This window comes from Stylophora pistillata, chromosome 4 (assembly GCF_964205215.1).
Source record: "Stylophora pistillata chromosome 4, jaStyPist1.2, whole genome shotgun sequence".
Classification (NCBI taxonomy): domain Eukaryota; kingdom Metazoa; phylum Cnidaria; class Anthozoa; order Scleractinia; family Pocilloporidae; genus Stylophora; species Stylophora pistillata.
The window spans coordinates 22101074-22116659 of NC_142522.1; the positions used below are offsets into that span (position 1 = coordinate 22101074).

At 39.4% G+C, this 15586-nt stretch overlaps 2 protein-coding genes and 1 pseudogene across 2 annotated transcripts; 2 read left to right on the forward strand and 1 right to left on the reverse strand.

The window, feature by feature from the left end:
• Positions 1–892: 892 nt before the first annotated feature.
• On the reverse strand, positions 893–2718 carry LOC148732887 (uncharacterized). Its single transcript, XM_088758748.1, has one exon. The coding sequence runs from the start codon at positions 2526–2528 to the stop codon at positions 1197–1199; it is 1332 nt and encodes a 443-aa protein (XP_088614874.1). The 5' UTR covers positions 2529–2718; the 3' UTR covers positions 893–1196.
• A 6925-nt stretch (positions 2719–9643) lies between these two features.
• Positions 9644–11693, forward strand: LOC148732888 (uncharacterized; annotated as a pseudogene).
• LOC148732889 (uncharacterized) lies at positions 11687–13978 on the forward strand. The gene has a single exon (XM_088759099.1). It carries the CDS (start codon positions 12736–12738, stop codon positions 13501–13503), a length of 768 nt encoding a protein of 255 aa, XP_088615225.1. The 5' UTR covers positions 11687–12735; the 3' UTR covers positions 13504–13978.
• Positions 13979–15586: the final 1608 nt, after the last annotated feature.

Here is a 15586-nt window from a genome sequence, read left to right on the forward strand (position 1 = left end):
TCTTATTCAAGTTCTTATTCAAGTTCATATTCAAGTGCTTATTCAAGTTCTTTTTCAAGTTCTTATTCAAGTTCTTATTCAAGTTCTTATTCAAGTTCTTATTCAAGTTCTTATTCAAGTTCTTAATCAAGTTCTTATTCAAGTTCTTTTTCAGGTTCTTCACAATTACTTTCTACTTCAACATTAACCACATTTGGTTTTAAGGGAACTTCAACATTTTTGACAGTGAGAAGAGCAGCACTTGCGATCGCCATGTACTTTCCATACTTCAAACTCAAATTTCCTGCAATCATTCTGAGTTCTCTCTTCACAATGAAGTCATCGTTCATGTCTTTCATGAGTTTTCCTTCATCAACAGGGAGGAAATACGCCAACGCTTTACACGAAAGCTGAAGAAATGTGTCGACTATCGCATCGCAAGTCTTTGAAGAGTTTGAGGCCTCATATCTTTTGAAGTACTTCTCAACATCTTTTTCAGAAAGCCTTTTGACTTGATCCTGGGTGAGAGAAGCACCAATCATTTCCTTTGCTCTTCCACTCGCAACGAGAACAGCAAGTTGCTCTCGGTGATCTGAATCACTTGTGGGTTCTGCTTCGAGAATGTTCATAGCAATAATATCTGTGATTGCTTCTTGTTCTTTGCTCGCTTCGCTCATCTCTATTTTATTTCTTTTTCAAATTTTATATCAAAGGGTTGGCAAAGTGATAAAAATTTGTCATATCACCTGCATAATCATCAAATGTCGCCTTCATATCCTTGTAGAATAGAACCAGTGCAGCAATGTTTTCTCTGAATGGTTTTGCGATACTTGTCATCTGCTGTGTGAGCACCCAAACACTGATTCCCTTATGTCTTGCACCAAATGCTAAATTCACGAGTTCATTTGTCCTCTGCTTCACATCTTTTGAAGCCGCACAGTCATCAAGGATGATAAGTGTATTAGTTCCCTCATAAACAAAACTAATGAGCTTGAGACAAAAATCAATCTGGTTTTGAAGTGGAATCAAGATAAAGAGGTCTTTGTCTAAATCTCCAAAATTATTATAAGTTTTGTTGTGGATGAATGTTGGACAAATCAAAAAAATGTAATCGAGTTTCTGATTGAATTTATTGCTCAAAAGATTGACGACATATTTTGTCTTTCCTGAATTTGTTGGTCCAACTATTAATGCATTGAAAGGAATATTCTGAGGATTCATATTTTATAGTGGCCATGTGAAAAAGTTGAGATATTGTCTTCTCTTATGATTCTCTTATCATCATTTGCGCTCAGAGCAATCTTGTTGATGGTCTCACTGAATATCTCATGTCCGTGTGATCTGATTACATTCATCTTTCTCATTTGTATGTTTCCGCTAAATAAGCACTTTTTATAGTCTTCGTGAGTTATATTCTTCTTTATCACAGTCTTCTTGATTCCCTTGCACTTCTTCTCATCTTTTCCCTCAAGAATCTTGTAGCTGTAAAGTTTTGCTCTTAATCCAACAAACTCCTCAATAATCTTTCCACCAGCTTCATCTTTCATCGTGCCCACAACTTTTTTGTTGCAACCAGTTGGGATCTTTGAAATGTAGTCTTTTGGAAACTTGCTGGTGTCAAACTTTTCTTCAACATCTGCTGCTATGTCTTTGTAAAAGTCTTCAGTTTCAATCTCATACATGAGACTGTCAGTGTCTGTGAAAAGAAGCTTGGCTCTATCTTCAAATTTCTTTAATATGTAGTTGTAGTGGAAATCGTACATCAAAGTCTTGCTGAGATCAAGAATAGCCATTCCACAGAAAACTGGCTTGTCAAACTTTATTGATGTTCTCCCCATATGTATTGCAGTGAGGTTTTCGTCAAATATTGTGCAATGCTTGAAGTTTGGTTTTGCTGAAAGCTTTTGTGCTTTCTTTCGATTGTTGAGAAGCCTCACATCAACTCGTTTCCTGATATTTTCCATTCTTTTTCCAAACACAGAGTTGTTCATCAACTTGAAGAAATCCTTTTCAAACTCATTCTTTGCATTCGTGCGAAAATTTGTGTTGAGTTCTATATAACTTTTCAGCCAAGGTTCTTCTTCAAATTTGATTCCTCTGTAAGTCTTTTTCAGTCCCAAGCCGAGTTCGAGGCACTGTTTGAGATTCTGATGATGAATGATATATTTCTTCTTATAGTTCAGAATTGGCACAAGTTTCTCGACTTTGTTTGAGCTGATCATGATTCTCTCTGGAGCAAGAGGATAATCGTTGTGAAGATCGTGAAGCTCTTTTGGATATTCAAGATCAACCTCAAGAATGCAGGGAATATCTATCTCGCTCGCTCTCCAGTCTCCAATCTCTTCTTGACTCATCCATTTGAAACCTCTGACAGGAAGTGGTTTGCACATTGCCCATCCATAAAGGTTGTTTGCGTCAAGATAAGTCAGATATTTTGATGGTTTTTCTCTGTCAAACTTTAAATTCATGTATTTGTTGTTTGCTTTTCCATAGCGCTTTGGGATCATTGAGATTCCTCCACGAATTCCTTTCTCAAACATCAGAAGCATGTCTGGATCACTCAAAAGCTCAAGCTCAACTTTTGTCACCTTCAATGCTGCATCCCAGGCCAATCCAGGAGCAGTGTAATACCAAGCAGGATCGAGATTGTAATTCTCAAGGCAGACGTTTCTGAATTCTTCAAACACATCTGCAAGCAAGAGAACATCTGATTTGAGATAAAGATCATGATAACCATCCATGTTCTTCATCTTGAACTCATTCCAGATTTCCTTTGCTTGCTCATAATCTTCATGACTTATATCACAGTCACTCAGCTTTGAGTAAAACTCTCTTTTTGGTGGAAGTTCTGTTTCTCTGAACTTTTCAATGCTCATATGTAATCAAATGGATAAACACCCTTTCTTGAGATCAATTCGATTTCGCGAGGGCTCTCGTCCTTGAACACCTCCCCAGTTTTCTTCAGCTTATCGTGGCTTAGATTACTGACCAGTTTACCGAGAGAAGAAGCCATGAACTTTAAACTATCGATAAAGCGAAGCGCAGTCTTGATGGCAACTTCTTCTTATTCTTTGTTGGTGTAAGAGCCAACAGCAACAGATTTGTTGAAGCTGATGTACTTCTCTTCATTATTGGGAACGCATTTTATGTCTCCCTCAGTCTTTCCGAGATTTTTGACGAAAAGATGAGAGTCATAACCAGCCAAGTTGTGAAATATGACAGGAGTGAACTTTGGCATGCGAATTGAAAATTGCAATTTCTGTGTGCAGCTCCTCTATACTTGTCAGGGAAATGACAGTGATCTCTAACTTTGTCGCGCGAGTTGCCAATCAAAGTGAGCACAACAGGATAAGTGGCGGAGACGCACACGAAAGACTCACCACATATCCAACAGCACTTCGCCGCATTGAACATTTTCTTGTCTTCATCAGTGAAGATCATCTTCTTTTTAAAGGCAAATTTTTTGTGAATTTTCTTGATGTTCTCTTCTAGCATTTCAACAAAGATCTGAGCAACATCCTCATCTTCAGACTTTGCTCTGTAGATGACTGGCTCTTGAGAATAAAGCTGGTCATCAAAGCAGACAACCTTATAGCAAAAGCCGGACGGTTTATGTTTTTGATATTTAATGGTAAAGCTCTTATCGCTTCTTGGCTCACAAGAGTGAATAGGTTTTGTGAATGATTCAAAGTCAGCATAAACAACAAAGGGCACTCTTATTGATCGGTTATGATTCTTGAATTTGATAAAAGTTCCTTTTTTTGGCATTTGAATCTTGACAGCCTCATTTTTTGCGCAGAGCACCTCGTGCTCCGCAAGCTTTCCTCTGCTTGAAAAGTGATTCAAACACCTGAGACAAAATTCTTTTGGTTCCTTATGCTTTGTAGATGTAGAACTTTCAGAGTCAAGTCAGCTTGAGCTACAGCTACTCCAAAGCAGTGAACAGCGGGCGCATTCCTCAAAATTTTTTTAGGTCTTCATCACAATACAAGAATTTTTGAGATTTGCTTTTCCTTTCTCCAATGGAAACTGTCTTTATTTGGGGCGGGAAATTTGAGATCGAAGTAGGTGGTTCGCACGTTACCTCATTGCCACCATGCTGGTGGAAGTAAACAATAGATATCTCATTAGCTCCTTTTGTTCGTCTTCCAGCATTTAAATTTGACCCGCACACGTCAACGGTGAGTGACAAATGAGCCAAGGTCTTCCCAGGGAAGATTTCCTTATATAGCGCGCCTTCGTGTTTAAAGGATGATCAACAAAGGGGAACACCGAGGTTACTCAACATAGTGACATATCACATCACGTATACCACAAACCTGTTCCCTTGATATTAACCGCTGGCAGATTGCGAGCCTTAATGATGTCTACAGTCAACCTCTCCGCGGACTTGAGGTAACCAAGAGAGACCATCAGTTCCCCTAAAGCTACTTGTTTCTATCACAACCGGAGATTAAACAAACAACAATTATATCTTGTTTTGAGAAATCTAGACTGATAGCTTTAAGGAATGGAGGTGCAGTGCATTTATTTCTTTGATAGAGGAGTGATAACACAACTTCGGTTTGCTGTGATATCAACGACGTTCTTCAATGTCAAAGGCCTAAAAATGGTTTTCCTTGCACCTTTGATACTGTCCTTGTTTGACAAGTTACGACATATCAAATGAATTCGGAATGTTGTGGACTCGGAACCAATTTCACCCGATTGTCGAAAGTAATCGATCCAGGCCAGATTGCGCCGGTTTCCATGATTACGCTCGGAGATTGGTTAAGAAAACCCGCGCCAGCCTCTTACCCAATCAGATGGAAAAATAAAACCTATATTACAGTCGTTCCCATTTTCCCGCTTTAGAGTTCTCATCGGTTCTCACTGGTTTCCTATCATAATTACATTCACTTTGTTCTCTTTGAGTCTTTATGATTACTATAAAGTCTATGATTCTACGCGATTAAATCCTCAAGAAGAGCATTTTACCTTAAGACTCGGTCTGATATCAGTTCGATACACGTTGTCTTGAGAGAGCGATAAATCCACTAGTGGCAGCACCACTTGGCCTATCACTTTGTGATTTGAAGAGGTGTCAAACGAGAGGAACGTCATGATCAGCCATAGGGTTTGCAACTGGAGTTCCTTATAGGACAACTAAACATTTCATTCAAGAAAAGAATTGGAGTACAGACGACTGTGAAGCGATTGTAAAGGAAGTGATATTACAGTAAAACCGCCGCCTGGTTAGCTCAATTGGGAGAGCGCCGGACTGCTGTGCGGGAGGTCGAGAGTTCAATACCGGCCGGACCAACACTCAGGGTCTTAAAATTAACTGAGAAGAATATGCTTCCTTTCTTTAACATCAAGAAATGGTTAGATATTCTAGTCTTCTCGGATAGGGACGAATAAATGGAGGTCCCGTCTCCTGCAGGGTTAGGGGCAGGAGACGTTAATTTCCCATGCACGAGATCACTGTGTGATGGATGTCCTCCCCTGGGGTGGGTTGGGTGGGTATACAGCGCTTTGGACAATTAGTGGATTTTAGCGCTATACAAATACAATTATTATTATTATTATTATTATTATTATTATTATTAAATGACTTGAACCTAGGAATAACAGTTGACTGTGTATTCTCATTGTTGAGTGAGAGTGATGCTGAAAAGGACTGTTGCCAGTAGCAATGCTGACATATCGATATTCGATAACCTAAGCGGAACTCGTTATCATCAGAGCCATTTGGTATATGATTGTTAATTGAGTGTTATGTGCCTGATGGGTCAGTTTTGCCATGATTTCACTGGCGCGCGAAAATACCAAATGATTACCTGCGCGTGGAGGCTATCTTTATTACCGCTGCAGGACGCACCTTTCTTCGCCCGCGGGAAGATTCGGGACGAGTCAGGGAGAGGTTTGCTAGGGGCCTGGCACTAATATTGCCAATGGTAGACCCTCTTCAGACCTTTCACGGGCTCATGTTGTAAGGCCGGCCTCATACTTTCCCGCTGGCAAAGAAAGGCTCTGCTTGCAGGCTACCAAATGATAAATGAAAAACTGATGATGCTAGTTGTCGATACTGACGCTCATTGAGGGAAGTACGCGAAGGCAGAGACGCATGCGCGTGTGCACAAAGGTTTAAGTCTTTCCTCGCTGCTTCAATTCGAGCGGGAAGAAACTGTCTCAAACTGAACGACAAACCTGAGGAAAAGTTCAAAAAGCCGATGCAGATGTTCGGACCTAAAGTCTAAAATGAATACTAAATGTGTGTAATTTACAAAATTATTTTACCTCGAATTCGAAGGTCTCGTCAAAGCGAGGGTTGGTAGTCTTTTTGTGCACAGTAGACTGTAGCTGATGTCTGTAATCAGGGAGTAGTTGCACGATGACGTAGGGGTTACAAGGCTTGCTCCATTCCTTTCCGATGTAAGAGCTGCCGTTCAAAGGGTTGTACTCTACAAGATGCAAGTCAAATGTTATGACTCATGAAACTCCCAGTTACTTCCGTTATTGTTGAATTCTTCAATTCTTTCCTGAATAGTTTGAACAAATCTTTCATAAGTTTCGCTTTCATCAGTTGCATTAAGATTTTCAATTGTGTTGGTGTGGAAATAAGCGTCAAGATACTGAACTTCTCCATCCATAGCTCGCCTCTTCATCTCGCAAGAAAGAATCATCTTGAGTCTTGTCTGGCGGTTCTCTCTCATGATTTTCAAAACTGCCGGTTTTTCCTCCTGCGTGAATTGATTTGGCCCAAAACCCTTAACTCCATCTATTCTGAACTGCCTTGCGAAACCTCTCAATGCAGATACTGACGCCCGAACTGTAAATGGATTATTTTCGTAGTTTTCAACGAACTCGTTCCATTCATCTGCTATTGTCGCGTCATCCGAAGTGGTGGCGTATGGTCTCAATCCAAGCATCTCTTCAATTTCTCTTATTTCTCTTCTCCTTTGTTCTTGCGGATCAAGCGTTCTCTGCTGCCCAGAATTTCTTGTTGGTCTGAGAACTGGGGCATTGAAATCTGCTGGAATTGTGTGGTCAATAATGTTCGTAGTCGCTGACGCTATCAACTCAATCAACTCTTGCTTTCTGAGGCTTGAATATTTTTTTAGCCCGAGTCGTTTTGCCTCGGCTTTTAATTCTTTAACATTCCTGTTTCCATTTTTTATAAAAATATAAAAATTTATATTTTTATAAAATTTTATCTCGGTTTTTTTAGCTTTGGAAATTTGCTGGAATAAGATCAGTGTAGTAATTATAAAAATCTGCTTTTCTTCTCAAAGTAAATTGTGAAATTTTTCTGAGCTCACCTTCGCAGTGATCTTTTATTTCTTCATCTGTCAAAAGCAGGAAGAGGTTTTCATCAATATCTTTTGGAAAGCGATAAATTTTCTTCAGTCTTAATCTATCTTCTTCTCTTCTATTTTTCCAAAATTTATTTTTTATCTTGTGAATGAGATCAAAATCTATCTACATCATAGTGAATTGATGGCCTGTTATCTTTTCACGCTCGTCTCTCAACCATTTTTGATATTCCTTTCTCGGTTCAAGATATTTGGCTTCAAGGCGCCTTTGAACGAGAAAAGTTTTGCTTTTTCTGAGTCTTCTGTTAACTTCTCTCTTTTCTTCGTCGCTAAGAAGATCATAATCATCAAGAGTCCATTCGAATGGTTTTAATAATCTTCTCGCTGTTTGTGTTTTTATTTTTCTTGCTGGATCTCGAAATTTACAGAAAAAGCGGAATTCTTTGTCTGCTTCATCCATTTCTAATTCCTCTCGCATCGCTTCTCGCCTCGCTTCTCGCCTCGCTTCTCGCCTCGCTTCTCGCCTCGCTTCTCGCCTCGCTTCTCGCCTCGCTTCTCGCCTCGCCTCTCGCCTCGCCTCTCGCCTCGCCTCTCGCCTCGCTTCTCGCCTCGCTTCTCGCCTCGCTTCTCGCCTCGCTTCTCGCCTCGCTTCTCGCCTCGCTTCTCGCCTCGCTTCTCGCCTCGCCTCTCGCCTCGCCTCTCGCCTCGCTTCTCGCCTCGCTTCTCGCCTCGCTTCTCGCCTCGCTTCTCGCCTCTCGCCTCGCCTCTCGCCTCGCCTCTCGCTTCGCTTCTCGCCTCGCTTCTCGCCTCGCTTCTCGCCTCGCTTCTCGCCTCGCTTCTCGCCTCGCCTCTCGCCTCGCCTCTCGCTTCGCCTCTCGCTTCGCTTCTCGCTTCGCTTCTCGCTTCGCTTCTCGCATCGCTTCTCGCCTCGCTTCTCGCTTCGCTTCTCGACTTCCTGACATTTTATATAATTTTAAAAATATTTTTAAAAAAAATGTAAAAAATGGAAGAAAAGAAAAATTTGAAAAGGCAGTTGCTTCCAATAAGCACAAAAGATTTCAGAGAAATTGCCAAAGGCTGCGGAATAAAATACAGAAACAAGATTCCTAGCAAAGAACTGAAAGAAATGCTCGGCTATTGTCCTTTGAAAAACAAACGGAAGGTTGAAGTGAGTGATGAAACCGGTTTTCGCAAAGAATATCAATTACTCGGAGAAGCCGCCAAAGATTGTGGTATATCGAATTCTTCCGCTATTAACTATGCGCTGGATAATCAAAGTAATTTCATCGTAGAAGATCAGACCAGAAAAAATTATTTGTGAGAGAAATTTGACATGATGAAAGATGGCGAATTTGAATAATTTAAATTCACCTTTAGATTTTTCATAGCTTTATTTGTATTTTACACGAATTTGCATATCTTTCTCTCGAAAGTCTTTTTGTATCGAAACTACAATGTCTCTTTGTTTTTTTTTCAAAAGCCAACGCAAAGACGTCAGGGTTGTTATGGAAATCGTCCACCAATGAAAATTTGTCTGTTGCATTAGCCAAATTTTGTCATGTTTACATCCTCGTCGCGGAAGAACAAACCAGAAACAGCGGAAGAAACCAAGTTTTAATTTTATGATTTTTGTCTTGAAATAAACAAAGAAAACCCACTCGGTCTTTTGTCGAATTCAACTCTCAATTCTTTGCGAGTGTAGGGGGCACCAGTGTGAGCAGAGATTTTCAGCAGACATTTTAATAATTAGATTATCTCAAACTCAAATCTCATTCGCATTCCATTAAAATCAATTATTTTGTCATTTTCATCAGTCACAGAAATCTTCATTGATGTGATGTCATTCCTTTGAGATATTTTTCGCGGTGATGGGGTTTCAGAAAAATAGTTCACCCTCTCAAAGGGTTCTCCTGCAATGTCAAAACACGCAAGAACTTGTGACGGCTTTCCATTGAATAAATTTTCATTCTCATCCAAAAGATCACAGCGGACAAGATAGTTGTTAAATGATGAAAAAGTTTTGACAAAATTGATTTTTTGCAAACGCCGTTGAATTCCAAGAAGATCAGTTAGATCATTATCAAGAAGAATCTTTTTGTTTTGAGGATTTTTAATTTCCAAACTTGCCCTTTAGGCATTCAGTTGTACTTTGAATCCTTCGTTTTTCAATCTATCCTCAAGAGCTTCGCCAAGGCTTTTCAGTGAATAATTTCCTTCAGGAATTGTCTTTACAGATGAATTGTCCTGAGCATCAAATATAGAGGTTTCTCCAGAGCGACTCAAGTTGTGCCATGAGTTGTAAAGAGAACAGCTCAACAGCCTGATATGCTTAACGCTTCGCTCAACGCTTCGCTCGACGCTTCGCTCGACGCTTCGCTCAACAAGATTCAAAAGAGGTTCTTTGAAGAGAACTGTGAAATCATTTGAAACTTCAATAATTGTCAACAAAACCATTTTGATTTAAAAAAACAAATTAAAATGTTAATTGCGTGGTTAAGAACAGATGAAGCAAAAAGAATTGCTGAGAAAAAAAGAACAAAAGCCTGGAATGATTTCAAAGCACAATATCCGAATGCAGATTTGAGCGAGTTCAAAGTGCAGGTAACATTCTTTAGCAAAAAGGAGGGAAAAGCAGAAGTTTACTTAAATCGAGCTGATGGTGTTCAAACTAGCGTCTCAGGATCAATCAGAAAAGACTGGGTGATGAAATGAAGCGTGCGCTTGGAATAGCAGGATTTCCCATCGAGCTCACTTTGAATCCTTCTACAATTAAGGAGGTTCCAGCAGTTCCATTTCACGAGACTTTGAAAAGTCACCTTAATGAAGGGATAAAGATATTTGTCACACCAAATCAATATTTCGAAGCAAAATTCAGAGAAATATTTACAAGAATGAAAATTCAGCACAGCTCAGGCGCAGAATCAAAGAGATGGCTTGCTGGGCCGAATATGAGCTACTGGCCTCAACAACTCAACTTTGCTGTGTGGTGCGCTACTTAAGGCTGTGGAATCTCTCGTGAACTGCTTGAAATGGTTCCAGAACAGATCAAATCGTTTCTGCAGTTTCACATTTATTTCACAACCAGAAGAATTCTCTTTGAGATAGGTAAAATACAGAGTGAATCGGCTCTCCCGGGCGACACAACTTTCAGTCAGATGAAAATTAACTACGATAAACCGTCGTTCAAAAGATTGTGTTCAGAATTTGGAATTTCGCCAAGCACAGACTTCCGCTTCAAAGAAGGAAGAAATCACGGTCTCGGATCTGTTTTCATTTATGTCACAAATACTGGACCTATGGCCACTGCAATCCCATATCCTGGTGACAACAAGTTCAGCGATGAAGGTGGAGAAGCTGCAAAAGGCAATCTGATATATTTCTTAAGGATTGACAATGTTTAAGTTGAAAAACAGTTTGAGTTTTTCATGGCAGATAAGTCAGAAGGCTTGGCGCGAGCCGGGATGGCGAGATTGAATCAGTCGATTGAGGCATTTGTTTATTGTATTCTTGGTTCACAAGTCAATGTCAGATCGTCCATCTTGGGTTTATCAGGAAGTGCAAAAGAGGCTCAGAGTGAGTTCCTTGTTTTAGTTGAGGATGCGATCAGAATGACAGACATCTCAAAGAGCGTACAGAGGTTTCAGCTCGCGGTTGATGAGGCGAAAGTAGGACTTGATCTTGCAATCTCACCAAGTAATTGGCTCATGCCTTCAAATCTTCTTTCGAACACACAGAGCACAGTTGGGTATAATAACAAGCTGAAGAAGGCAAGTTCTGACATGAAGTTTGGGGTTAATAAATCAGCGAATTTGGATACGAAATCAGTCGGAGTTAAGCATATGAATGGGGGCTCATCAAAAATCAAGAGACCTACTTCTCAAAAGACTTCAACTGAGGTTCAGTCTGAGACAACGAAGACAAGTGCCATCAAGAGCGCCAGCGATACAAATCATGATAAAATTAAGGTTGGATTGATTTCAGTTAGACTGGTCTCTGCCTTCCTGATTTATCGCCTTTTGTTTTGAAATCGCTCAACCATGAATATGGCAACACCCATTATCAGAACCCAAGCATTTTGTCCGAGAAAGCTGATCACTGAGCCAGCAGCTCTAAAAACGAAGCCAACTATTGAACCAATGAGACCTGGTAAAATCCAGCGATCTTTTTTCCAAGAATCTTCCGCCCGTTCCCCATCCTTTATGCAACAGTCTTCAAGCCTTTTGTCAATGTGCTCACAATCACTCCAATCGTTGTTCCAACTGCCAAAACAACAGCAGAGACTGTAAAACCATACTTTTTTAAGATGTTTCTCACTCTCTCACGGAGCGATAATCTTTCTTCTAGACTCTCTCTTTCATTCTCAAGTGCATCAATCTGCTCTTGATTTTCTGCTATTCTTTCTTTTGCTCGTTCTCTAATAGCAGGGTTTTCATTCTCATCATCAGTAATATCTCGATCATCTTGAATTGACTGTTGTAGCTTCTCAATTTCTTCGTCCTTCTGTGCAATCAAAACCTCTCGCTCTGGACCAAGTAATTTTTTAATTTCTTTTGAGAGATTTGGATTCAACCTCTGCTCATTTGTGCCTCTTTCTTCAGTAAACAAAAGATATGTCTTCTTGCCTTGGCCAAACATCTTCACCTGCAACCTTCCTTTCTTGCTATAATAAACTTCAAGTTCTGAAGCTTTTGCCTCAGGAAAAATTGTAGTGATTCCCATGCCCTCTCATTTGAAGTTAAAACTCGCGAACCAAAAATATCACCTTCAATAAAAGATGTCTCAGCAGTTTTTGAGCCCTTTTCTTGCTCTCAGTTCATTGTCGTCATTGGAATTTCTTCATCTGAGGACCCTGGAGTTGAATTCTCGTCTGGTTGAAAAGGTGTTGTTGTGTCTCCTTCATCATCATCTTCATCATCATCATCATTATGTTCTAACAGAGGATCAGTATCTCCAAAATCTGCCATTTTTTAAAATATCTTTTATAAAAATGGAAGTCAGTGAAAGAATTGGCCCGAGTTTTGAAAAAAAGATGTAAAACGCTCTCAAGGCATACCGTGTGATTCACAGAGTAACATTCAACCCGAATAGTGCTTACCCTGTTGAAGTCCTCAGAGTTCCAGTTCCAAAACTTGATAATGGGGTAGTACTTGTGCCTGGATCGCTTGCACTCGTCTTCAATTTGGAAGTCGCTGGGCATGCAAACAATTTCCTCGAGAACAATGTAGCAAGAGCTCTTATCGATCGACTGACTTTGAAGTTTGCAGGAGAAATTGTGCAAGACACTGATGGTTATGATTTATTCAAGCTTTGGGAGGACCTCTTCTTGACTGAGAATGAGAGGGCAAACATTTTCAAAGAAGGTATTCAGTCTGAAGATCTTTCGAAAATCAGATGCAGCGCTGGAGATAAGAAGACTTCGGGCGTTGATAAAGAAAATAAGCTCAATGAAGTTTATGGGAAAATGTACAGGATTTCATTGGATCATGATATTTTGAAAGATCATCGAACCTTTTTTCCGAGAGCTCTTTCTGATGAGCTTATCTTCGAGCTCAGGCTTGCACCTGCTGGTAGTGTTATGAAGGGATCCGACCCAACAGTACTTTATTATAAATTGACTGACATACAGCTTGAGTATGAAGTCATTCACAGCCAAAAACTCGCTGATGAAGCCCTTTCTAACTACAAAAATGGAAAGAGATTCATGTACGAGCATATCACTCATCTCAAGACAATCTCAATAGACAAAGGTTCTGACACGATTATCAATGAGAGCATCAATGTTCCAAGGAGGTCTATGAAGGGGCTTCTTCTTCTCCTTTATGAGACATACACAGCAGGAACAAGAGATAGTGAAAAGACGTTTAATCCCAACATCACTGATGTTAAGCTGACTGTTGATGGTATTCCAAATAAGATTTACAGCCAAGGAATGCAGGCAAGAGATATGTGGGAAGAAGTCTTTAGAAGATTTGGAAAGAAAAACAGCGGGATGAATGCAACAGACTTTTATGCTGGAGACATGTTCGGTCTCTTTATCGATCTTAGAAGCATGAAAGACAATGATCTTCATGGTTCAGGATTGAGATTGGTCAATACAAAAGATGGAGTTCATCTTGCAATTAACAGGAAAGGATCGGGTTCAGGAAATGTTAAATGTCACATCTTCATTCTTTCTGATGCTCAGCTCAACATTGTCAACAGAGAGCTTGAAAGTGTGACCTATTTATAACGCGATCATGAGTTTTTTCTGAGATATTGTCATTAGTTTTTCTGATGGTTCAAACGAATTTTGAGATTGTCTTGAGAATCAAATCTCAAAATTCTTCAATTTTGCTTTGATTTTTGAAAGAAAAAATGCGCCGATCATTTTGCCTTAAAATCATCGTTGTTCATTTTTAAATGGGATAAAAAATTAAAATCATTTTTCAAAATTGCCCTGTTTTTCAGGGTATTTTTGTAAATGTGCCAGGAACCCACTGAATCAAATCTCAAATTATTCTTCAAATTTTTCTTTTATTTTTGAAAGAAACAATGCACCTCAAAAACATGTTTTTTTTTTAAATGAAATAAAAAATGAAAAACATTAAAAATATCAGTTTTCAAAATTGCCCTGTTTTTCAGGGTATTTTTGTAAATGTGCCAGAAACCCCCTTTTCCTACTACTGTATCTAATCATGAAGAACAGCTAAAAAATAATATTAAAAGTCAAAGAAATTCAACAATTTTTACCATATTCCGAGTAGGCTAAGAATTTACGAAAAACAAAGTACCACCTTGAGTTGATTTCAATGTTGACATAAAATACTGCAAACAAATAACCATTTTCGCGCATTCGAGCAGGGAGTACTGTGAACGTGAAAAATTGCAATCCCTCATATTAAAGAAGCAATACATGCACCACCTCTTTTAATTTCAGTCCAAATAGACTCATGTATCTCCAACGACAGCTTTATTTCTGAGAACACTAATAACTGCCAAAGGAAACGTCGCTTTTATGTTGATGAGTGTAATTTTCGTAATTTTTTTCCTTCGAGTTACTTAAAAGACACTGTAAACCATAGCTAGTGGAATATTTGGTATCACAAATGTGCACGAGAATTCACCGAACGTTCGCACAATTTTTTCATCTAGACTAAATCTAACCTTGCGTAAAGACGTGTGAAATGAAGAACACCTTCCACAGAGCAGCAACTGCAGTGGACATGATCACAACTTTACCCTTCGATTTGGAGAAATCCTTTCAGATACTGGCTGAGCTTCTGATTCTTTTAAAACGCGTTTCGTCACTCTCGAAGAGACCAACAGTTCTACTTCTTCCGTGCTTGCAACCTGACTTTTCAAAATAAAATAATTAGCGCTGACAGGTAATGACAGATGCAAATTACGTTTTGTTGGATAAAATAACAATAGAACCCCGGTAACTCTAACTCAGTTAACAACATACATACATACATTTTATTGAACACATCCCCGTCTGGGGCTTTTCAGTGAATAATTACATAATTTACATACTTGATACTCTATACATACAAAACTAACTAGTAACACGTTAAATACAATATAAGTTACTTATAACTTTAAGAATAGAATGGTTATTCAAATAAAAAATTATTCAGGAGATACCTTTTTAAAGCTCTCTTAAAAGAAGAGACTTCTTAACTCTCTTGACTCGAACCCCCCTAACTAGAGCTCTCTTAACTCGAACCCCTCTGTAACTCGAACGAGATCCGATGTCCCACGACCCCATTTTTTTCAGTCATTAACTTAAGTCATTTTTTTGCAGCTATCGCAGAACTTTTATATCTGATCAGCCCACATGAGAGGAAAAGCACTTGCAAATCACCTTTAAGAGAGCAACAGAAAATCTAGTCGAAAAGAAGCCCAAGACCTTTGAAAGCAAGTGTACACGTGTCTGAAAACATGAGAACTACTGAGAATTTTAGACAGTTCATAATCTATTCAACGCACCTGTCGCAAGAAAAGCCGTTGATACCGGCGGTTTCCTGTTGCGAAGAAGGCCTTCCGAAAAATCCCACCGTAGGGCAAAATATGCTCAGTTTCAGTTGGAAACCACCTGTTGATAATAAAAGAAAAAAATAGGTGGTCTATGACCGCATGTATCTACGGGATTACTTGTAGTTGATTGACTTGTGTTGGCTAATTTTAATCAAAGACTAGTTCCTTATATAGGGGGAGCAGATATTATGAAATGAAATGAACCAAGAATAAATATATTATGTTAACACTTTGACACTTGAACCGCGCGTTTGGCTCGCGCGAAGACGCTTTCCCCCCTACCTCCCCTATGAAGT